Source organism: Triturus cristatus, chromosome 3_2 (assembly GCF_964204655.1).
Source record: "Triturus cristatus chromosome 3_2, aTriCri1.1, whole genome shotgun sequence".
Classification (NCBI taxonomy): Eukaryota; Metazoa; Chordata; class Amphibia; order Caudata; family Salamandridae; genus Triturus; species Triturus cristatus.
The window spans coordinates 1,163,719,825-1,163,745,436 of record NC_140584.1 but is presented as its reverse complement, the minus strand read 5'-3'; the positions used below and the strand labels follow the sequence as shown (position 1 = coordinate 1,163,745,436).

The window sequence follows — 25,612 nt, the reverse complement described above, 5'->3', positions numbered from 1 at the left end:
ACGTTTGAGCTCCCTCCCAGTGATCTTCTTCTAGTCTTGCAGATAATTGTAACTATTGCTGTTTTGGCAGATTACTTTACTACACTTTATGCAGACTGTAAGCACAATAAACAGTGGCGTAGCAAGGGGGGGTGGAGGGCAGAAGTCTGCCCCGGGCAACATGAGTTTTGGGGGCAGCTGTCCCCTCCGCTCTTATCTGTGGCGTCTTGGGGTAATCACCCACCCCACCAGTCTTATATTTGGAATCCGCAGGCGGAAAACTCAGGGGCCGCCACGGGCGGCAAAATACCTATCTATGCCATGGACAATAAGTGGGATATTCACAAAGAAGTGGTGGTGAGAGGCATTAGCCTCCCTGGCTTAACTCCTCTCACCGATTTGGGGAAAAAGGGGGTGGTGATGGACAGAGTTTCTGAATGATGCAGAATACTCTTACCAAGTCAAGAGATCATGGTTTAAATCCATCACCGTTTTTTAGCTCACTGCACCATCCCAGCTCAGAACCTGGCTACATGCAAATTGGTCTGTACCTGTCCCAGTGCATGATGGGAACAGGGCAAACCAAACTACCAAGCCAATTCTTATACTGGGAAGGAAACCAGCTTCCTCTCACCGCCACTTCGGAAATGCCAGGCTGCCCCCTATTCACAAGAATGTGGTGCAGCCTGGCGTTTCCCCATCGACGGTGCTAAGTCTCACGCCAAAACAGGCACTCTTGCACCAGAGCGCAACGGTGTCTGCGAGCAGGGAGGTTTGTTAATGCACAGGAAAGTGTCCCTTCCTGTACATTAACAAACCGAAAATGCCAGTTTGCTTTTTCATGTGTGCTGCTACATGCTACAGCTGCTGAGGCGGTGTGCAGCCTGCGATGATGCCCTGTCCCGGCGGTTGGGACAGCTCAGGTTTTGTGTGCCCTGCTGGACCACAGTGTAGGCCAGAGCCAGCGAGCAGCGCGGGCCTACCACCACGTGGCGTTGCTTTCGGCATCCCAGAGTTGGTGGCACCCATTGGGCTGAGCGGGTTTGCAGCCTGCGATGATGCTGGCTGCACTGGTATGTCCTATGCCATGTAGTAATCAAGACCCAGCACCAAACGTGAGACCTAGTGGCCTGCAGAGTGGGGCTGCATGGTGTTGAGGGTGCCATGTCCGCGAGACCCGGCCTTGTGGCTTGCAGCGGCACGTGGTGGGACCTCCTGTCTACGCGCCTGTGGCTGAAGGGGAGCAGTGAGGCCTGGGTGTGCATGGGTGGGTATGCTACGATGGGCGGCGGGAGGGGCTGGGGTGCCTCTGCCTGGGTGTGCATGGGCGGGCAGGCGATTTTGTCTTGTGCAATTGTGTGTACTGTGACAATCGTGTATCTGGACTCTGTTTCAGATGACGGGTCTGTCTCAGATGTGTGACCTGGTGTATTGCTATACATACCGGCAAGTGGTTGGAGACACACCGGTGGCAGCAGGTGAAGAGTGTGGCCTGGGTGCGCAGGGGCAGCTCTCTCTCCTCTCTCTCTCTCTCTCTCTCTCTCTGAACTTTGATGTGCGCAGGACACACCTTCTCATCATGATTTTTGTCCGGCAGGCTGTGATCTACGGATTGTCCCGAGGGCAGCCGCCATGTGTCTTCATTTCATTTCAGTGTTCATGTTTATAAAGTTTCATTTGTTGCTTCGAAAGTGAATGTGTGATCCTCATTTTTGTGATGACACATGCATGTCACCAGTTGTGATTGTGCGACATCAAGCGGATTATTTTGGACGTGTTTAGGTGTAGCTGATGTGGCATGTCTTTTGTCGGGGTGCCGGGAAGGGGGGCCCTGGGGGTGATGGCGGCGGGTGTTGTTGCCCTTTCGGCCCTCCGGGCTGCATGTTCAGTTGCCTGGGTGCATCTGTTGCCCTTCCGATGTGTCTGTGGGCTGTGCTCCCTTTTGTGGTGCAGGCTGTGGTCCGACTTTGCACCAGGTCAGAGCAGGTGTTATTTTCCTGCTGTTAATGCGCCTTATCGCCTGTTTTGTGTTCTTATCGCAGTTCTGGCTGGTCATTGTGAATGTTGTGGAGTGGTGTCGCGGCTTTTGGCATGGTAACTCCTACTCTGCTTAGTTGCGGGGGTCATCAGTGGTGATGTTTTTTGCGGCTGCTATCGTGGGTAAACTGGTGATGTGGGCTGTTTACACCAGCTTGTGATTGAGGCGATAAGTTTATCGCTACTTTTGCTTGTGAATATCCCCCTAAGTTTATTGTTGAAGGGGCCCTATTCTCAAGCTAGCGTTAAGCCACTTATCGTGGCTCTAAGCCACTTTAAGTGGCTTAGTGCTGCCTTGAGAATAGGGCTCTTGCCCTATCGACACAGGAACGTCAAAAAAAGTGATGTTCCCGTGGCGATAGGGGCTTGTGAATATGCCCCAAAATGTTCACCTCTCGCATTATTCCTCTGATCTGATGTGGGAATGTCCTATTTCCTTATCTCTTCCCAGATTTAGGAGTCAGTACAAGCCCCTGCGTCCCAACAGGCACCAGAATCTTATTTACTTGGGACGAGCGGACCCTACCCAACCCAATTACTTGACGCAGCTCATCAAGGCTCGAGGAATCCGTGTACAGCCGCTAAAGCGAGCTTATGGTGCTCGGCTGGTTGAAGAGGTATGCAAAAAAGTTACCTAAAAAAAAAATGTTCGCTTTTGCTTTCCTAATAATCTATTTTGACACATATATTTCAAATGTTGGCAAATGGAATTTAAATGGTTCACTGCATATTATAATCTTGTTGTGATGGAAAGGTGGATACGGTCCCCCTTTGCCCGCATTACAGAAAATTTGCATTGGTGGAAAAAACACACGGTAAATCCATTTGCACCTTTTGCAAGAGGAAATCGAATAAACCCTTTTTTCAGGAGTACAAACCTTTTGTTGTTTTTTATGTTCTATGAAGGAAAGAAAGCACATTTCCCCAACTTTTCCAAGGTGAAAGTTGGAACTGAGGCAAATATATTTGTTCCACACAAATAGCAAATACACTGAAAATCAATTTGCTGTACTATATTTTTTAAAGAATCTGGTATTCATTGACTATGCCCTGTGTACAACATTCCTTCAAATGCAAATATGTGTGACCTATTTGTTTATAGGTTTTTGGTCCAGTGACATAACCTGTATGTAACATGAGCGTGGCAGAATTTGCTCGCGCGATTCCTTATTACAGAAGCAGCAGAATGCATCTGTCTTTATGTCGCTGCAGAGGTTCTGTGAAACAACCACTGATTGTTAAAGGATTCCATCTAATGGGTCTGTGCCCACTGGAACAAGAGCTGTTTCACTGCATCCAGTGTACCAAGCAGGACTGGTGAAGCCCACCCTATTATATCATTGATCATTTTCAGTTGCAGTGCGCTATGCTTTTTAGTGGGACATACATTGCTTCATTTGATAAATGTGATGTTGACAAATCTCTTTCTGACGTAGGACCGAGGTTCATATAGGTACTGGACCAAACTTTAGAGAAAGCAAAGGGCAAGACCTCCAAACATGTAATATAAAGAAGGGGGATGGGAGCACACTGCTACCTCCCAGCACAGTTCGCCCCTTTCCATCGCCCCTTCTGTTTCAAAAAGGCTCCCTTGAGCCACTGAGCTGACGAGCTCATGGGAGGCACCTGTGCGCCAGGGAGAGGTAGAGACCTGAGAGTATTGTGGCAGTTTTCTCAGCAAACCCCAGAAGAATTTTGTTTCATCTCTACTGAAGAAGGATGACATCCAGAAAGACATGTGTCTAGAGATTAACAGCACTAACCTGCACCAACTTTGGTGAGACACTCTGCAAAATTTTAAGTAAGCATTTAAAATTGAACTGCATGTACCAGGATGCAAAGGGGCGAACTGTGCTGGGAGGTAGCAGTGTGCTCCCATCCCCCTTCTATGTAATACAAAGACCCTTGTATACCTAGCCATAATTACCATTAAATGCCCCCAATATCTACATATTGAAAGATTCAGAAATATTGAGCCTTAGAGGGTACATTTCCAAGTCTAGACAAACACTAACTCACAGCATCAGGACCCAAACTACCCACCACAACAGACCTCAATGCATACACCTTCCTTTCCCCAATCCTAACAAATACAGGCCGGCAGCTCAAATCTGCTTTACTTTGCCATTTCTTACCAGTCATGATTTCCATCAGCTGCAAACTACATATTTCAATTTAATGTGTTATCTTTATAATTTTAATTGAAACAACGAACTGGGGTACGCCATCGGTTCCATGCGCTTATTTCGGGGTAAGTACCTATTTTGGGATTATTTTCGGTAGATTAATTTCATAGTAATTCATTTCGAATCCTTATTGTTTCAAAATGTTATGGTACACCGGACCTGTGTATGGAAGAGGAGTCTCCACGTTGAATAGGGGTAGCGATTGAGCGCCGCCACTACTGTCTATTACTCGAGGTCCTTTGACTTACCATGGGTGTGGACTCAAACACATAGAAGGACAACTTTTTGATTTTGAAAGACTGGGCAATTGAGCACATTCACTTATTGGTGTGGTAGTAGGACCCGCTGAATTGGAAAGAGGAACGTGGACCAGAATATGTACCTACAGTAACTTTGATACTAAATTACAAAAGTGTACATCTTAAAATTTGAAATTGTCTAGAATGAGTATTGGGAAACTCCGAGCCGAAGACTCTGCGAAGCATTATAGTTGCCCAGAAGAAGCCTGAAAGGGTGAAACGCGTTGGCTGTTTTGCTGCTATACATACAAAACTGAAATAAAAAAAGACTAAGAACATTTCCGGCTACAGAAATCATTTATTCTGTCATTGTCCGTGATGAATGAAAGAGATTAACTCTTTGGTCATTATAGCATTGCCTCTCCCTTCTTTTTGTATATCTGTTATGGAAAGTAGACTGCGTGACAAATTTCATCTTCTGAGGATATTAATTTAATTTAGTTTCCGTCCATAGAGAGCAGTGTTGTTTCACCTAGAATTATTATTATTTTTTTTTTCATTTTCGAATGTCAAATCTATTTTACTGGGAAGTCTCCTGTAAGCCACCCCCTTTTTAGGTCGAGCCTAAAGGCAGCGAGGCATGCTGTATTAGGGTTTTACTGGAAGCCCCTCCCACATTTGTCATTGGCTTGTGCCATTGTCCTTCATAAATGCTGACTTCTGATTCGTAAATAAGCTTGTTAGTCCCTCCTTGTCTGCATTTGTTACCGCCCATAAGGACTGAACCTTTTACTTGGCTTGTTACACGGTCAGCGTTCTATGTGGGTGAGCACTATTTTCTTTATTGACTTATTGGGAGAACCAGCACGGCATGCTGGCCACACTTTTCTTTTCTTATTTTTAGCTCCCAACGCAGCTGCATGTGGTTTTTTTCCTTCATATTTATTAACTTTGGTTATAGTGCCAGCACCTGCGCTTTAGCTTTTAACATCTTATGCCAAAGCGCGGGTGCCGCGATTGCTTCAAAAGTAGAGAAATAGAAAAATGCACTTTTTTCTATTGCTTTCCATTTGGCGCTATTGCGGCACCCGCGCTTTAACTAAGACGTTTAACGCTACAGCACGGTGCCGCCGTTGTAACAAAGGTAAATAAATAGGGGGGAAAAGCGATTGTCCGCCATGTTTTTTTTTTTTTTTTCCCTATTTGTTTACTTTTTGATATGCTACAGTCCTTTATTTTTTGTGGTCACACCTTCTCTGAGTGACCATGACTGCCTGAGTGCCCATAGCAGGAACACATATAATTGTGAAAGATTTGTTTCCATTACAACCCCCCTTCTCTTAGAAAACTGCCCGCTGGGTGAATTCGATTCTGACATGACTACAGGAAGGGGTAGCCAGACCCTCCTACAAACTGACAAATAATTCGGACATGCGTGAAAATCTTGGGGAATTAAATGCTATATGAAGCAAGTCATTATTGGAAAAGCTGTGCCCCCACAACAAACTATGTAGATTGTGTTACAATACTGTAAAACATTATTTAACAAAGATAGTCGCATGTAATGGTCATCATCTCGAATTTCAACGAAATTAGACATGTAATAGAGGCATCAGTTGGTTCTTTATCGCCAATGCCTTGCCCAGTCATCAGGTTAGGGTCTCGGGGCTTGATGGCCGGGAGGCTGTTGTTTCATGAACCAGGCTGTTTACTCAGAACTCCTTCTGCCCTGTCATGAAGGCAGCCGCCAAGGAGCTTTCTCGAGTTCCGGAGGATGGACGTTGTCGCTACAACAAAGATGGTTGAGCAAGGTATGTTTTCTTGATAGAATTTTGTAGGACTTTTTAAGTTTCTGTTCTAGTTATGACAGGGCACCCGGTCACACGGCTTTTTATGTTACGCACGCAGTTTTATCTTCCAGTAAGATCTGAATACGCGAGTGTTCGCCAAGGTTAACTTTTCCTGTTAATTAGCGTGCCATTTAACAGCTGTACATCTTTGCCATGCAACATAATAATATACAACAATATATAGGGCATTCCACCATCATCTGTATGGCTTCTAGAAGCTGTATGGTTTGTTTTGAACCACCATTTTCCAGTGAAAATACTATCGCTATGACGTCACTGGGTGTTTACTTTGCATTTCCTCCTACATCAGAAGGCCCACGTTTCACTGCTGAGAAGTGTCAGTATTATAGTATTCTTTATTAACTGCGATTACTTAAAATCTTTACAGTACAAAACACATGAACAACGCCCCACTCCCAACCACCCTTCTCCCCGGGAGCAACTTAAAATAGCGCCATGGCTACATGTGCTGTATTTACTACTTTATGTCCCTTTAAAACTTGAATATAAAAATGAATTAAAATATTGGGTCACCACCTTTTCACACTTTTAATCCTGTAGGGATCAGTGGTTATATAAAACTCCCATCAGGGTAATTCCCTCCAAGATGTCAGTAGTCATTAATAAAAGTTCTTGGTGTACCCCCTAGCCCCCACGTTCTCTTTATTATCCCAAAGTCCGTGCGGAGAGCCGCTGGGTTAAGTGATGACTCACAGGGTTAGGGCACCAGATGATTTTCATTACAGGATAACAGTTACCCGGAAATCTCTGGCCTTTTGATGGGAATCAAGTGCAATTCTAATTTGATGGGTAAACTTGCCAGCTCTGTCAAGTAAACAAGTTGTAGTTTTTGAAAAGTACCATTCCGAGGCCTCACTGCAAGTTCTGAGACCCTTGTCCCTTAGGGCCGGGCGCAGCAAACGACGACGATCGCTGGCCAGCTTGGGGCAGCAGCATAAAAGATGTAGCCAGGATTCCCTGTGGTAATTGCATAATCGGCAAGAGATGATGTCGTCTGTCCATGCCCATTTTGGGTTGAAGTCCGAAATCTTGAGGGCAGTGAGGCGCAAGTACAGGGTTTTCTTTCTTGCTTGGGCTGAGAGTGAGTCTCCATGTATGGTTGAACTTTCCCAGGAGTATATGACTTATACAGTGCCTGTGTGAGGGAGTTGTCCTGGAGTGAGGATCGATCCAGTTCAAACGAGATGGTCTGGACTTGGCGCTTCACAGATTCAGCCCAGGCAGAGTAAGGAATTTCATGAAGGGGCATGCTCTTTGCCTCGATTTTCAGTTGGTCTATTGCTTGATCCAACTTAGAGGGCCGGGGGAACCCTCAACCCTGAAAATTAGTTTTAGAAAATATTTAAGATTGTTTTCAGGGGCTTTCAGTACTCTGATGTAGTATTTTATTAGGTCCCCCTGTAGTGCCAGGTCCAGTCTATTCAGTCCTATTTCCAGCCTTAGCCTGGTGTTCCTTGCTTGTCTGGAAGCTTGTTGCACGGTCTTGTAAGCTTTTATCTGGGCCGCATTGAAGACTTTCTCAAGTGCTCCTGGGAAGGCTAAGTGACCGTAGGTGATTGCTGGAATTCGTTTTGCCCTAAGTACAGTCAGCATGGGCTCTATAGATGGACTTACTAGGCGATGGCTTAGACGTCAGAGTGACAGAATTATTTTGTTAATTCTCGGTGTTAACTCCTTTATATGTTTGGCTGCTGTGGCCCTCTCTGTCACCCATACCCAAATAATTATGGGATGTAGCTGTCCTGATTCAGTGCTCACCCAAAGACCATGTTGCTTTTTTTTGTGGGGGTATTTACCAAAGATTACTATCTTGGTCTTACTCTCATTGATCTGCAGATTGTTTTCCCGGTTGTATACTGCAAGACTATTTAATGCTCTTTGGAGCCCCACCCTGGTGTGGTCCATGACCACTGTATCGTCCGTATACTGGAGGGTACCCAGGGCCATCTTGCCCAATCTTGGTGGTACTAGTCTGGCGTCTTTCAAGGCTGGCCCCAGGTCTGCCGTGTACAAGTTAAATAGTAATGGGGCCAAAACACATCCCTGCTTTAGCCCGGTGTTAGTTTCGATTCTCGGGGTTACAGTTGTTGGACTTAGTTTAACCCTGACCCACGTCTCCTCATAGAGGGCTTTAATTGCTTTTAACAGGGTATCCGGGATCCCCCAAGATGCGAGTTTTGCCCATAACCGTCTTCGATTAACTCTGTCGAAGGCTGTGGAGTAGTCTATGAAGCAGCAAATCAGGGGCGGCTTATTACTCGATACGGCTTGCTTCGAGAGGTAAGAGAGCGCTAAGATGTTGTCCATGGTGGAACTATTTGCCCTGAAGCCGGTCTGAAAGGGCAGGAGGATACCGTTCTTGTCCACCCAAGCCTCTAGTTCCCTTAATAATAGGCGGGCATACACCTTTGCTTCAATATCGAGCAGGGCTTAGAACCTATAATTGGCAGGATTTGAATGGTCTCCCTTCTTGTGTATTGGAAATAAGACCGAGCCTTTCCTGAATTTTGGTAAAATAGCTGTGAAGTATGAATGATTATATAACGGGGTGAGGATGGATGCTAAAAATGCTGGAGGGGATTGGAAGACTTGGGCGGGAATGGCATTTCGGCCAGGAGCCCTACCAATTCTTATCGCCCACCTTGTTTGATCCACTAGTGTACAGACCCTTCACATACTATTCCCACACGTTGCCGGCAACGCTATTTTCTTTGCGCCGGCTTTCGGAGCTCAGACTATTAATATATCGCCATAGCTTGCTGTTATCTTTTTCTATAATTAGTGAGAACACTTTAAGCCAGTTCTTTTCCGTCCACTGTCTTTTGAACTCTCAGACTGTCTTCTTATATGTAGCTCGCAAGGCAGGGATGGAGGTCATCTAACGAGTAGATACCTTTCTTTTTTGCCTTAATTGCCTTTTTAAGAGCTTGTCTACCTTGTTTCAGGCACTTCGGTGTTCTTCGTTTTGGCAAAGATTGATTTGGGTGTAGGCTTCTTCTTGGTTGGTTGGTATTTCCCAAGTTCTTCTGTAAATGTGCTATCAGTGTTTCCCAAAGATTTATAATGTTATTTAGGTCTTGTCTTTAGTCCCACCTCCCATATGGCTACATACTCCAAGAGGCTATTACTAAGGTTGGCAGTCCATTTTATTCTTTTGAGGACTAGATGATGTTCATCGCCTGTGGTTGCGCCAATTGTTTCCTGGGTTTCCTCCTGTTCTAGGGCCAGATTAAAGGAGGCACAGAGAGGCCTGTGGTCGCTTTCATCTCTGTCATCCACAGCGAAGTCACATAGTTTGTGTGCCTGCCCTTCATTGATGAAAATATAGTCTATGGTGGAAACATTCCTGAAAGTCGACTTAGGGATCCATGACGGGCGGCTGATTTTTTTTTTTTAAATTCCATGAGTGGATTGTAGGTTAAAGTTTGTGAGGAGTGAGATCAATGGGCCCGACTTCTTCCCATTGGTGGGTGCGACAGGGACTTGATCCTGACCTCTCGTGTTGAAATCTCCCGCAGTTATCACATTAAGATGCTCAAATCTAATGAGTATGTCTTCCAGGATGCTGGTAAAGGATTCCATGGCCTGTTGCGTTTGAAGTTTTGTCGGGTTAATTTAACAATTAATTAGTAGCAGGGGATGGGACTATTGTCCCTTTTTCAGCCCCTCAATTATGATGGCTTGGAGGTCAGATGTTTCTACTTATATGTTTTTGGTTTTAAATTTGCAAGCGTGACTTAAAAATGGATAAACCCCAAGACGGGCTTCCAAAGATGGTCCTTTTGGTCGCTGGTATATAACGTTCATGGAAGCCGCCAAATGGGGTGGGTGTCTTGGCCCAGGTCTCCTGAAAGCAGAATATCTCCCCCTTTGCGAGATAGTCTAGTTTGACCGTGTCTCTAAAGATGTTACTTAACCTGTAATAAGTAGAAATATGAATGATGAAATGTCCGTTCGTTGTTGGTAACTTCAAGTATATTTATTGATGATTGAAGTTACAGGTATTTAAGTATATAAATAACGAACCCCACCAGGAGCAGCCTGTACGCTGCTCAGCCCATAGACCAACTGACTCAAACCATTCCAACATTCTAACTCCAACATTCCAACATACACACATCCTGGCTGAGCAGCATATTACAACATGCTGTGTGCCTTGCCGTACATCTTCCTCCCAAAATTTTGTGGTGTTTGTCATTGTGCAGGGTTATTGCATGATAGTGTTTTACATTATTTTTAACCTTCTGTGCAACTAGGATGTCAACGGCAACGGTTTATTTCTATGTACTGCAGGGTTTTCTGCAAGGTATTCTGCAGTACAGGATTTGCTGTCTTTCGGGGAATTTCCTTCATTCTCTTGTTTGAGTCTAAGTCAGCTATCCTTTTTGTTTGTTTTCTAAAGTTGATTTTCACTCTTTCAACCTATTTGCTTCTGTTTTTTTCCACTTTTTTGCTCTTACCCTTGTATATTTTTATGTTTGCCTGGCCAGCTTTCGTATCTTTGTACAGGGGTTTTTCTTTTTGGTTATTTATGTGAGGGAGGATGTGGGTTTTGTCTTTCTGTGTGAAAGGGTGTTAGTGTTTTAGTCTTTGTTTCTTTTTGGTGTTTCTTGGTTGCGTTTCCTATTTTTCCCACTTTTCTAATGCATGTTTTTCCTCTTTTCAATTCATGCTTTCTGGTGTATTTTCTTCTATATCTTTTCATGGTTAATTTATTATGTGCGTTGGTTCTTCTTTCTTTTTCTTTGTAAAGAAAGGAGATATGTAGTATCCTGCTGCTCAGCCAGAGTGGTAGCTGTGAGAATGTTGAGACGTGTGATGTAATGTGGAATGTTGGAGTGCCTGAGGCAGTTGGTGTATGGGCTGAGCAGCAGGGAAGCTGCTCCTGGTGGGGTTCGTATTTTATCTACTTATGTTACATCAACTTGGAATAAACCATCTTGGAAACTACTATGGACTCTGTCATCTTTATCAGCATACTACATAACCCAGCAATATTCCATGAGATAAGGGTTAGTTTACGGTCTAGGCCACATCCTCTGTTTTCATTGCTGTTTATTTGATTAGGGACACTGTCGCCATATGTCCTCCATATGAGCCAGCACTTGCTGGCGCAGCTGCAATCTACGCTGCGTAACTCTGTGCGAGATATTGATTTTTAGCGCGGTTCTTAGTTGCCCTGGTTTCTCTCTCCCTCCTAGGCTTTTATTCATTGTACCTTTGAGGAGTGATGTAGGTTCTTGCTGATTGTATTTGGGCATAAGAACGTGTGTATATTTCGGCATACTGAGGGCGGTAACTTCGATGCCCCATTCTGCGAGATGTGAAGCTTCGCGGAGGACGGCATGTTGGGTCTGCTGTTGTATGAATCCGACCAGAGTGGAGTCTCCATGGGTGTCCCTCTCCAGACTTCTAAACCTTACCCACTCACTGTTATCTGAAGTGATCTGAGCCAAGGATTCAATATAGCCAAAGAGACGGACGATGTTGGACTTGTTCAGAATGTCGTAATAGCCTTTGGCTGTATATCTGGGAGTGAGCATCACCTCCTGGATTGCTGATTGATTATTGTGCTTGGAGATGCACAGTGTCTGTCTGTCTCCCCAGGCAGTGTACCTCTGGAAATTCAGATTTTGTGGGCTTTTATGGACGTCTCCTACCTGATGTCTGCCTAACGCCCCGTTTGGCGATCCTGCCTTTGTTTGTTCTTCTTGCTGCTCATCCTGGTTGCTTTTAGGGTATTTCGCCGTCCTATGTTGGAGCTCCCGGCCCGGAGAACAAGAGGCCCTGGATTGTGTGCTGGCGGCCTCATGTAATGTGTGCTGCCAAACTGCCTCATCTTGGGTCTTCTCTATTGTTTGCCCAACTATTTGTGGGCCCTCCCAGTGAGTATTCTGTTGACTTCGATCCTCCCCGGACACGTAATGTACTTCCCTTGTCGTCTTGGCCTTGGTTGCCTGTTTGAAGGGAAAAGTGGCTTTGAATTATTTTTATTCTATGTATCACCAGAAATTGGTATTGCTGGTAATATTGGTCTACTTTTGGCTTTGGATTTCTTCAGTTGTTTCTTCAGCTTTTTCTTGGCCCTCCTTGACAACGGGGCTTCTGCCCCTGCCACTGATCCATCCAGCTTCTCTGCCAGGGATGCATCACCCTGTGAAACATCAATAGTTGTGACAAGTGGTCGGGCTTCGGGGTCCCCGTTCGCTTGTGCTTCTGTAATGTTCTTATTGTTTGGCCCTGCCTGAGGCTCCTTGGATGCACGGCTATCTGCTGGGAGATAGTTGGTATTTTCCGGTGATGCCATCTTCACAGCTGATGCCTTTGGGATTATTTATTCTAGTGGGAACATCTCCCTCTGTCCCTTGGCTAGTGCCAGAATGTCCTTTAGTACTTCTGGTAGCCCTGACCATTTTTCTATAATGGCGGCACAAGAGCTAGTGCGTGCTTAGTTGGCTTTGTGAACTTCAAGTAACGCCTCTAGTTTTGCCAGCTTATCTTGGCACACCAGATGCTGAGCCATTAACTACAGTAAATCAATTTGTACTTCCATCTTTGTAGACTGCCATATCAATGCCCTGGCAATTGTGTCCTTTACTTCTCTTATTGCTTACAGATTTAACTCTTTGAGAATAGCCTCTTCTGTTGCATCTTGCTGATCTTCTTGGCCCATCGGGCTCCAACTCTCTGTTTGGAGCGTTCTCAAGTCAGCGTTTCTTCCAAGATTTATTGGTGTTGCATCCAGTGTTCTTTCAATGGTCTGTTCTAATTTTTGCCGGAAGGAGGTAGTTAAGTTGTCTGTTCCTGGGGAATTTGTCTTCTGATTTTCACCGGGTGTCGCTGTTGGAGCAGTTCTCTTACATGTGCTCATTGGGGGGTAGCCACAACCACCTCCTTATGCTCACTGTCCTCCTCCTCTGTGGGCCACTGATGGATATCGGCTGTAATCCATATTGGGCTTTTAGCCCTAGCGGCGGGCTTAGGACTGGTCTCAGGGCTCCCTGTTTTATGTGTGGTGGCGGGCTCACTGCAATGATGCCTGCTCTGACCCTTGTTGTTCCTTGGAGGTCCTGATGGTTTGGGGACAGTCTCTGCCTCCCCTTCCCCCCATCTGAGTCTGTTGGACCACTGGAGGCCTGAAAGAAGTAAGTGATAAGTCCTTGGGGGAGGGTGTTACCGTTGTTTTGTTCCTGAGTTTATAAGGTAGTTATACGCCTTGTTATCCTTCTTTGTGCAGGCCCTTCGGGGTCAACCTCCACCACCATACCTTTTTGAGCATCATGTTAGTGCGCCGGCGTCTGGAAGCTCTGGAGGATTCTATTCAGTACTTATGGACCCCCTGGTTAATACGTACCCTACCTCTGTAGCAGCAATGTTTGGTTTGAAAGACTAACTCCGCGAACACCAACCAAGACTACAGCACCCAGAATGCATTAAGTCGCCACATTAATGCCCGAATCTGGAAACAGGGTTTGTAGTAATGTTGAGTGAACTGAATCTTTATATTTGCAGCATTATAAGACACTTGGCACGAGAGTACAAAGTCAAAGTACCAGTACAAGGTCTCTATAAAGTCTCTATAAGCTGCTATAACACCCAGAGTCAGCCAACCCTCTAGCAAATCTCCTGTTGAATATTCAGGCTATTGATTTTTTTCTACGGGACCCCTTAGCACTGTCGATCTCCTACCTGGGCGATGCCCGCTGCAAAAGACGAGCTGGGGGTCGTGTCAGTAATCTCCCACTTCTGCCCGAGTCTCTCCAGTTTCACACTCAACCAGCTCGATGTCCTCCACAGTGGAGGACACGCCAAGGATGAACCGAGAGAGGAACAAAGCGCCGCCGCCGCTGGAGCTCGACCTTGAGTGACGGAAGCAGCCCTCTTCAAGCTCAAACTCCTTCACTGTCTGCACCACGGCCGTTTGTAGAGTCGGCTGCTTATCCTGTGGAGCCGCTCCTACAAGCAGCGTGTGACAAGCAACTTCACCCAGCAATCCACAGACTCTGCTGTTTCACCACTACTCCTAAAGCTATCTCGCAAAAAAGCCACATTGTCTGCCACTCTGAAAAGGTAACTCCGGCACAGGCACCGTCAGAGACTTCTGGAAACTGCCTCTGGTCTGGAGACGGCGGGATGAGACGGGAGACGTGAAGCAGGGTGCGGCTGCTCTCCAGCGGACCCTTCGGGATGAGACGGGAGATGTGAAGGAGGGTGCGGCTGCTCTCCAGCAGACCCTTCACTAATATCCACACTGGTGCTCTACGGCCGCTGCAAGCCACAAGGCCGCTCCCGCTGCCGAGTCGCTGCCACCACCGGAGTCTAGCAGAATCTGCGGGAGGTCCCCTGGTGACCGCGGGGGGAGGCGTCACGGGACCCTTCCTCCAAACGAGCCTCTCTCCGCTCGTGCTCACCGCTCTGCTCAGCTCCTGCTCGGGATAATCAGTTGCAGCTGAGGCTGATCGTGACTGACTCGTGAAAATAAATCTCCCGATTATTTGTATGTGTATATATATATATATAATCTACTGGCGGTCGCCAGTAGATAGTTATAGTTAGGACCGTGTTTCCATAGGAAATCCGCAACATTCTATTTGGAATAACTTTGGCGCCGGTCGACGAATCCTCGCGAAAGTTTCAAAACTAATGGGGCGCTACGCTCCGCTCCTACCCTGAAAGTCTCGGGGGGATTTGTCAAGCGGGGGCTGAGAAAAAAGGGGGGTCCCAAAACGCGGACTATCAGTACTTACAAAAGGAATACCTACCGTGGCAGTGAAACTCAATATCCCATCAGGCATTTGTATTGTGATCAAATGAAGTCACGCCCACTGGGGGCAGAAGCTAATATGCAAACCAATAAAAGCCGAAAATGTAATCAGGTGGGGTTTCTGATGCCGTTTGTTCTGCCCAGGATGAATAGGTCAGGGAACCTTGAAACGCGTTGGCAATTGTGAAATGATGTGTAACCGGAATGCAGGCTGCATGTTCTAAAGTCTGATGACAGGAGGTGTTGAGTGCGCTCCTAATGCTTTGGGGCACATTGGATTAAAAAAAAAAATATATATATATATATATCTGCTACAAAGTATCAAGTACAGCACTCTTGGGGATGATTTAACCCGATTTATTAGGTTAAATTACACACAAACAAAGACGCGTTTCGGCGACTGCCTTCGTCAGTTTTGCATGACGTCCCGGGACAGCACAATTTAAATGAAATACTTTACAATGATTGGTGGTGCGATGTTCCATTAAACAAACATCAAGAGACGACTTCAAAGATATGTAAAAAGAAAGATTTCAGCCATCTTTAAACATGTTAATGTGATCAAATGATAAATTAATTGCAATTTTGCCCTGAATGGGCTAATGACATTGATCAATTTTGAAAAACTTAAAGACCCAGGTTAATATTCCCTGACTATAAAGCCCTCTGATGGGCATACGCATCCGAAGAGCCACCATGAGAGGAAGATCCTTCTCCTACCTGGCAGCCAAGACGTGGAACTCCCTCCCCATCCACCTCCGTCAGACCCAAGACCACTTCTCCTTCAGGAAGCAACTCAAGACATGGCTTTTCGAGCAGTAGTGGACCCCCCCCCAAGCGCCTTGAGACCCTCCGGGTGAGTAGCGCGCTATACAAATTTCATGATTGATTGATTGATACTCCGTCAACCTGGTCAAACAGTCACAAAATCAAGAGCCTCGATATACAAAATAAGGAACACACCCATTTCTACAGTATCAAATCTATGCTGCTTAATTGTCCACCAGAAGATGCAAAAGGCTATACATAAAGAAAAGACTAATGCAGTTGTATTACATCTTACATATTACAAAACGTGGGAAAAGAAAACAGTATCCTGCTCGACTTACCATTGTTCCAGAAAAATTATTAACTGGTTATGCTGACATCCAACAAAATACAAGGAGGTAAGCTGACAGATTGTTCAGAAAATGTCACAAGTAGAAATCAAAGATGTATCGCCAATTCCTCACTGCTGTTGAGTCCCTGAGGTATCTTGGTTTGCAGATCTATTATGAAACGAGACTCAAGCCTGCGGAGTTTGAGAAGTCTATCTCCTCCTCGAATACTGATGGGAACATGATCAAGGCAGAAGAAGCGTAATAGATTCCTATTACTGCCATGATGACTTTTAAAATGACGTGCAACCGGATAGTTGACGTCATTTGTGGTGATAGCTCTTTGGTGTTCTAAGATCCTAATCTTTGTGGGATGTATAGTGCTCCCAATGTACCTCAGGCCACATGGGCAGATTAAACAATACACCGTGTACAGAGTATTGCAATTCATAAATTTTTTTATTCTTTTGGGGAATTTGAGGCCCGGAACTTCATACGTTAAGGTCTTTTCGCTGTTTTTACATGCCTTACACTTGCGGCATGGGTAGAATCCCTTGATAGAACCCAGACCACAGTCTTTTCTTCGAGTAGAGAGATGGCTTTGAACCAGATCATCATGTAATGATCTGGCCTTTCTAAATGACAATTGCAGTACCTTGGGTAAATCTTCCCCAATTACTGGATCAGATTTGAGAATCTGCCAATTTCTCTTTAGTATTTCTCTAAGGGCATTTTGATTACTAGCATAACTAGTAATCCATCTGCAATCCATGTTAGGAGAGGATATGGATCGTTCCTTCTTTTGCTTGGTTGCAGAGGTGCCACTTATAAGTTCAAGTCTATCTTTTGATTCTACTTTACATCTAGCGCTACGTATAGTAGCCTCAGAATATCCTCGCATGAGGAATCTTGCTTCACTGTCAGCTGCGGCTGTGCGAAAGTCACACTCTCGGGTGCAATTTCTTTTCATTCTGAGCAGCTCGCCATAAGGGATGCTGTTAATCAGTTTGCCCAAATGACAGCTGTCAAAATGGAGAACGGAATTCCCTGCCGTTGGTTTTCTGTGTAAAGATGTACACAGTCTTCCATCAGAGACAAAGACCTCCAGATCCAGAAGATTTACTAACTTCGCCACTGAATCTGAGATTCAGATAATTTAAATTCAGATTGCTTACAAATTCTTTGGCAGATTCTATGGTGCCATTGAAAATGATAAAAAGATCGTCTATGTAGCGGTTCCAGCTAATTAGCCTGCTGGTCCACATTTCATTGGCATCTGACTAGGCCACCTGCTTCTCCCACCAGCCCACGAAAAGATTCGCGTAGTTGGGGGTGAAGCAGGTGCCCATGGCCGTACCTTGTAGCTGTCTGAATAATTGATCCTGAAAAAGGAAGATATTATTAGTTAAACAGTATTCGACAAATTCCAGGATCATACAATTGTGATCTTTGAATTTCAATGAACGGCTTTTTAAGAAATATTCAATTGCTTGAAGGCCCTTCTTGTGTTGAATACTGGTATACAAGCTTGAAATATCATGAGTAATCATTACAAAATCCGGTTCCCATGCAATACCCTCAATTCTCTTTAGGAAGTCTCTGGTGTCCTGAATATATGAAGTTAACTGAATCACAAAACCAAACAAATGAAAGTCAATGAATTGAGATAAATTTTCGGTAAGGGATCCCTTCGAGGATACAATTGGACGTCCCGGTGAATTAACATTGTCCTTTTGTAACTTGGGAAGATGGTAAAATGTTGGAATAACTGGATGTTTGCATGTAAGGAAAGCAAATTCCTTACTGTCCAAAGTTCCTTTATATATAATATTTAATCTCCCTCTCTGCTTTCTCAATATTAGAATGCATGTTATCGGGTAGCTTAAAATTTAAATGTTAAAATCTTGTGGCAAGCCAACTCAGAATGTCGGTCTTCTAGGGTGAATAAAACAACACTATCTTCGGCACAAATAATTAGTATGGGCACTGCTTCCAAACAGTAAGACCGTGAAAAAATGCAAGATGTAAAAATCCAAGTAAAAGCTGCGGCACTGTCTCAGCCTTCCTAGTAAACCAAACAAACACAAAGAGATGATGGACGGAGCACTGAAACTTTTCAGACACTCATCCCCAGTCACAGATCTGGGTTGAATCCATTATCATTCTTTAGCTCACTTTGCCACCTCAGTTCAGACCCAGCTATATGCAAATCAGCCTTGACCCTGTGCCCCATGAGAACAGTCCAGCCAGAACTAGTAAACTGAGGGGTCAGTAAAAGAGGCACAGTTACTGCCAGCCTAGCTTCTCATAAGCAATGACTAGTGGGTGTTTACGCACCGCTTGCAGGTTTCCAAAACACATAAATAAGAGGCATTGTCATTTACAATGCCATTAGTTCAAACTCTAGCAAATGCCAGACCTATTGCATTCCAAATGCTTGTTTATTTTAAATCTAGCCTAGCAGTGCTCATGCGCTGCTCTGCGAGGCAAGGTGTATTCAGTACATGGGCTTCAAGCTGGCCCATCACTTGGCATTGGTTGTTCCGGGTGGCTTTCTATATTCGCACCGAAGGTTTCACTTATAATCTACAGAGTCTGGGTCACTGAAGATCGACTTGAGTAGTCACAAAATTAGAACGTTAGAAATTTGACTTTACTCGCTAGCGTCCTTTCACACAATATTTCGATTTTAGCATTAGTTAGCTTTCACTCGCTCGGAGCCCCATTGCTCTGTTTATGTAAACAGGGCTGTAAATCTTGTTATTTACATGGTCACAAATGTGCCAGCTGTGTCTGTTTCCAGTGATAATTCCTCATTCTCAGTCCTCTAAGCAGTGCTACAGCTGCATCTCTGTTCCCAGTGGTAATCCCCATTCTTAGTCCTCTAGGCAGTGCTGCAGCTGCATCTCTGTTGCCAGTGGTAATTCCCGACTCTCAGCGCTCTAGGCAGTGCTGCAGCTGCATCTCTGTTCCCAGTGGTAATCCCCGTTCTTAGTCCTCTAGGCAGTGCTGCAGCTCTGTTGACAGTGGTAATTTCCGATTCACAGTCCTCTAGGCAGTGCTGAAGCTGCATCTCTGTTCCCAGTGGTAATCCCATTCTCAGTCCTCTTGGCAGTGCTGCAGCTGCTTCTCTGGTCGCCGTAGTAATCCCCATTCTTAGTCCTCTATGCAGTGCTGCAGCTGCATCTCCGTTCCCAGTGGTCATTCCCAATTCTCAGTGCTCTAGGCAGTGCTGCAGCTGCCTCTCTTGTTTCTGATGGTAATTCCTCATTCTCAGTCCTCTAGGCAGTGCTGCAGCTGCTTCTCTGGTCGCCGTGGTAATCCCCATTCTTAGTCCTCTAGACAGTGCTGAAGCTGCAGCTCTGTTCCCAGTGGTAATTCCCAGTTCTTAGTCCTCTAACCAGTGCTGCAGCTGCATCTCTGTTCCCAGTGACGATTCCTCATTCATAGTCCTCTAGGGCGTGCTGCAGCTGCATCTGTTCCCAGTGGTATTTCCTCATTCTTAGTCAGTGGCGTCACTAGGGTTGGTGTCACCCAGTGCGGTAATTTATGGTGTCACCCGTGCGGTCCGCCCCCCGCCCCCACCGCCGCATCCCCCTAGTGACACCACTGCCACGCTACACATAACTATAAAAATAATTTTTTTATCCTGGATAAGGGGAAGGAAATCGGGATGGGAGAGAAAAATATTGGGCTCATATAACTCCAATAGTATCAAAGTAAGAATAAAATATGAAAAAAATATGCAAATATGGCACCTATAGTTACAATGATATAGAAATAGTTAATATCTCAATAATACAGTCCATGTAAGGTGTGTGAACAACTTCTTGTTGTAGACTTACACATGTGTTTAATACGTATGTTTATAGAAACATTGTTCACTCTACATATACTGTAATATTATGTACCCAATTCTACCAGAAAATATACACACTACAGCCATCGCTTTTTTTCAGTTACTAGTGAAATTCAATAGGAATTAGCATGTCTACTAATTTGCCCTACAACAGAACACTGTCTTTGTTGTATCTGATTAGGTTTTGAAACTGTCCCATTTTTTGTTGGGCCACACAGCCTCATCAGCCAGTCTTTATTCTGTATTCACAGTGTTTCTCCCGCTCATAATGACGATTTCGTCTGCACCGAACCACAATTAACCTTTGCACATTTGATTGAAATTGCTCTGGGAAAAGAGCAGAGAGGTGGACAGTTGGTGTGAGCGCTTGGCATCGGCCCTTCCAGACAAAGCAAAACATTTGTACTGACAAGGAAGGGAAAGGTTATCCCAGGGCAGGTGGGAGATCGAATCGGAGATTATGGAACTTTCATTGTCAGCGCACTCCAGCCTGGATTGGCTCCATCAAACTGAAAGAGAATATGTGACGTCACTTGAATTGCGTGTTCCGGTAACTTGCCTAAAGGCAACGCCCTACCTACAGTGACGCCCCAAAGCCCACCAACAGTAGGCGGGTCTTTCACGCAGCAGGGACTTCCTTCATCTAGGACGAGTAATTTTGCGACAGGCCAATGGATTCTGGGTTTTGTTGTCTTGCTGCTTCCATGAACCTGTTATATGCACATGCGCGGCATATCTCATGCTGCGCCCGTGCTCTGTGTAATGTTATTGTTTAAGTCGACACAAGTGTGGTTCTGTTTTAACGTTCGTGTCTATTTCATATGATACCCTGGGGGTTAGAGGGACCGCCCACGTGTGTGCAGCGTCGTTCAAATCCTGAAGGGAAGGTATATTGGGAGCATTGATAGGACTGTTGCAGCATTCTCTATCCTACCACCTTATTGTTAACACCTGTTCCACCACACGCCGCTTTGCCATTTCCTATAGAATATTAAATTTAAAAGCATACGAGCGCACGTTCCCCCTATCTTGACGTCCTGCATTTCGGCCGTCGTTCAGGGGAGGTGGCGCAAAGACAGGCAGGCGGAGGCTGCTGGCTCCTGGAGGAAACTTCTTGCCAGTGACTCGGTGGACGAGTTGCAGGGGACGCTGGAAAACTGCCCCGATGAGCAGACTCTCCCCGTGGCCCCTAATACAGAGAACATTTTACGCAGGCATACCGAGAGCTGGGCTCACCTCAAGCTCTTGGCGCGCCCGGACACCTGAGAGTTATTTTTTTCGCGAGGGAGGGAGTCAGTGACGCAGCCACGGACCCCGCCGCTCGCAGGGAAGTATGCAGACACACAAAATGGCCAATAGGAAGTCAATGGCTCAATTTCGAAAGTACGCCCCCAGTCTCCCGATGGTGTGGTGTCACCCCTTGTGATGGTGTCACCCGGTGCGGTCCGCACTCCCCTAGTGACGCCACTGTTCTTAGTCTCTTGCCAGTGCTTCTTGCTGCTTTTCTGGTCCCAGTGGTAATTGCTCATTCTAAGTCCTCCAGACAGTGCTGCTTCTCTTGTCCCATCGGTAATTCCTCATTCTAAGACTTCTAGGCAGTGCTGCCAGCTGCTACTATGGTACTGCCGGTAATTTATCCATTCTAAATCCTCTAGGCAGTGCTGCTAGCTGCTACTCTGGTCCCGTTGATAATTCATCATTCTAAATCCTCTAGGCAGTGCTGCTAGCTGCTACTCTGGTCTTGTTGGTAATTCATCATTCTAAATCCTCTAGGCAGTGCTGCTAGCTGCTACTCTGGTCTTGTTGGTAATTCCTCCATTCTAAGTCCTCTAGACAGTGCTGCAGCTGTGTCTCTGTTCCCAGAGGTAATTCCCCATTCTCAGTCCTCTAGACAATGCTGCAGCTGCTTCTCTGGTTCCAGTGGCAATTTCTCTTTCTTAGTCCTCTAGACAGTGCTGCAGCTGCGTCTCTGGTTCCAGTGGTAATTTCTCTTTCTTAGTCCTCTAGACAGTGCTGCAGCTGCGTCTCTGGTTCCAGTGGTAATTTCTCTTTCTTAGTCCTCTAGACAGTGCTGCAGCTGCGTCTCTGGTTCCAGTGGTAATCCCTCGTTCTTAGTCCTCTAGGTAATGCTGCTAACTGCTTCTCTGGTCCAATAGGTAATTCCTCATTCTTAGTCCTCTAGACAGTGCTGCAGTTGCGTTGCTGTTCCCAGTGGTAATCGCTCATTCTTAGTCCTCTAGACGGTGCTGCCAGCTGCTTTTCTGGTGTCATCGGTAATTCATCATTCTAAATCCTCTAGGCAGTGGTTCAGCTTTATCTTTAGTCCTGTCAGTAATTCCTCATTCTAAGTCCTATAGACAGTGCTGTTAGCTGATGCTCTGGTCCCGTCAGTAATTCCTCATTCTAAATTCACTAGGCAGTGGTGCAGATGTATCTTTGGTCCTGTCAGTAATTCCTCATTCTAAGTCCTATAGACAGTGCTGCTAGCTGCTGCTCTGGTGCCGTCAGTAATTCCTCATTCTAAATTCATTAGGCAGTGGTGCAAATGTATCTTTGGTCCTGTCAGTAATTCCTCATTCTAAATTCTCTAGGCAGCGTTGCTAGCTGCTTCTCGGTTTTTAGTGGTAATTCCTCATTCTAAGTCCTCTGGGCATTGGTGCAGCTGCTTCTCTGGTCCTGTTTGTGATTCATTATTCTAAGTCCCCTACACAGTGCTACTACCTGCTTCTCTGGTACCAGTGGTAATTCCTCATTTTAAGTTCTCTAGGCAGTGCTGCAGCTGTGTCTCTGTTCATACATCCACGACACTCTATACCAAAACACATAGATAAAAGACATTGTCATTTACAGCGCCAATAGCTCTAACTCTGACAAATGCGAGACCTAGTGCATTGCAAAAGCTTCCTGTGTGTCTGTCTCTGTGCCTGTCATAGTGTCTCTTGCCACTCTCAGTTTTACGATGCAAACCCTCAAGGTTTTGGAGTGTCTTAGTGTCTGTCTCACAGTGTCTCTCATGGTTCCCTTAGTGGATGTTGCGCCGGTTCCATCTTTTTGTAAGTCCTAATATGTCTCTTTTTAGGTCTCGCCTGGCGTTAGCAGCGCACATGCACTGCTCTCGCAATGCGAGGGCTTTTTGGAATTGATACGATTCCAGAAGCTCGGTTTCTGCTCCGCCTGTGTTTTGCATTGGTGCCTGTCATTTTGCATCGCCAATTCTGCAAAACCGGGTGTTACGATTGTCCAGGAGGCTTTTTAGTCCCTCCTGGTTACCACCCTGTCCACTTTTGGCCCCACCCACTGGTATTGGATCTTTTACTTGCAGCGGCAGACAGTGTCTCTTAATTAGCCTCTAAGCACTTTTTTCTTTTCTTTGTGAGCCACTTTCACTGCAGGCACGACGTGTTTTTTTTAAATTAGCGGAGCATTGCGCTTTAAATTTTAAATGCAGCACTGGGCTATACAGAGCCCCTCATTGCTTTGTGTGCGCTACATAAACGGATATTTGTTTGTTGTGCAGTGCTGGGCTGTACAGAGCCCTCATTGCTGTGCGTGCGCTACATGAACGGATATAATAGGCTCTTGCTCTACCAGGTCTGCTGGCTGTTTGTTTAGCAAATTCAAACAGCGCAAACTGAACTCAAAATTTGATACTTGTAAATTTGATACTTGTATAGCGCACTACTCACCCGCAAGGGTCTCAAGGCGCTTGTACGAATACCGCTGTGGAACCGCTGTCTCTACTACTCAAGAGTAGTAGAGACCTTTACAAGACACCCAGTTACATTACACAAGAGCACATTCACACAGGAACACATTGCCTTTTAGCAGGCACAAGAGATTAACTAATTTGCCCAGAATCACACATTGGTAAGCCAACGCCGTGAATCGAACAACACCAGCTATCAAGCGCGATCATCATTTGTGATTAATCAATTAATTGCACGTGATCATCATGTGTGATTAATCAAGTAATCTCTCCATGGTCCCCCTGTTTACTAAAAATGGGGTGCTAAGGAACATTCACATGCGCTATAAGAAGGGACCACCCCGTTAAATCTGTTTCGTGTTCTATCTACTCGCCGTTTTTTGTATCTAATATTTGGCCTCTTTCTGCTCTCACATGTGCCCCCTTCGAGATCCTCCTCTCCATCTGCATTCTGCCAGCACCCTCCTACCAAATAGTCATCCACCACCACCACGTCCACCACCACCAACATATCCACCGCCACCACGTCCACCGCCACCACGTCCACCGCCACCACGTCCACCGCCACCACGTCCACCGCCACCACGTCCACTGCCACCATGTCCACCACATCCACCACCACATCATGTCCACCACCACGTCCACCACCACGTCCACCACCAGCACCACCACGTCCACCACCACCACCACCACGTCCACCACATCCTCCACCTCCACCACATCCTCCACCTCCACCACCACCACCACGTCCACCCCACCACATCCACCACCAGCACGTCCACCTCCACCACGTCCACCACCACCATGTCCACCACCACCACCACATCCACCCCCACCATATCCACCTCCACCACCTCCACCACCACCATGTTCACCACATCCACCACCACGCCCACTACGTCCACCACCACCACCACTACCACATCCACCACTACCACCACTACCATGACCACCACCACCACCATGACCACCACCACCACCATGTCCACCACCACCACCATGTCCACCACCACCACCATGCCCACCACCACCACCACGCCCACCACCACCACGCCCACCACAACCACGCCCACCACCACGCCCACCACCACCACGTCCACAACCACCACCACGTCCACAACCACCACCACGTCCACAACCACCATCACGTCCACCACCATCACGTCCACCACCATCACGTCCACCACCATCCCGTCCACCACATCCTCCACCACCACGTCCTCCACCACCACGTCCACCACGTCCACCACCACCACGTCCACCACCACCACGTCCACCACCACATTCACTACCACCACGTTCACCACCACCACGATGTCTACCACCATGTCCATGACCACAACCACGTCCATGACCACAACCACCACCACCACCCATGAAAGGTAAAGTGTCACTGGAGGGCAGGGGTACTAGGAGTGTCAACCCCGGCTGTACAAGGGACATTTAAGGATGCATTGGGTGCGAGAAGACAAGAATAGGTGCCAGAAGTATTACACCAGACCCAAGATACATTTTGAAGAGGCGCAATGTCACAGGGGCTCCTGGAAAAGCACTAGCAGCATCACTACCTCACAGTGGCATACCTGCACGAGCCAATCACTCAAAACAAGCATTGGCATAGCCAATAGGTCTCGCCTTTGGGACCTTATAAGTGTTTAGCCATGCAACAGTTGATGCTGTTGCACCAAGGATATTGTGCTGGATAACTAAACACTTATAAGGTCCCAAAGGCGAGACCTATTGGCTGTGCCAATGCTTGTTTTGTGTCTGTCGCTATGTCCCTTCCTTTTGGTGCTACAATGAGAATGCTCAAGGCTTTGGTCTGTCTCAAAGTGTCATGTGACTCCCTTAGTGGCCATTGTGGTGACTCAGTC

The 25,612-nt window shown here is 46.1% G+C and overlaps 1 protein-coding gene across 1 annotated transcript in view; it reads left to right on the top strand.

Annotated features, from left to right (window-relative positions):
- Positions 1–25,612, top strand: part of LOC146859342 (uncharacterized) — a 72,284-nt gene that overhangs the window by 18,692 nt on the left and 27,980 nt on the right. The window contains exon 3 of the mRNA XM_085650018.1: positions 2,468–2,633. Coding sequence (XP_085506144.1) covers positions 2,468–2,633 — 166 coding nt within the window. The remainder of the gene's footprint in view (positions 1–2,467; positions 2,634–25,612) is intronic.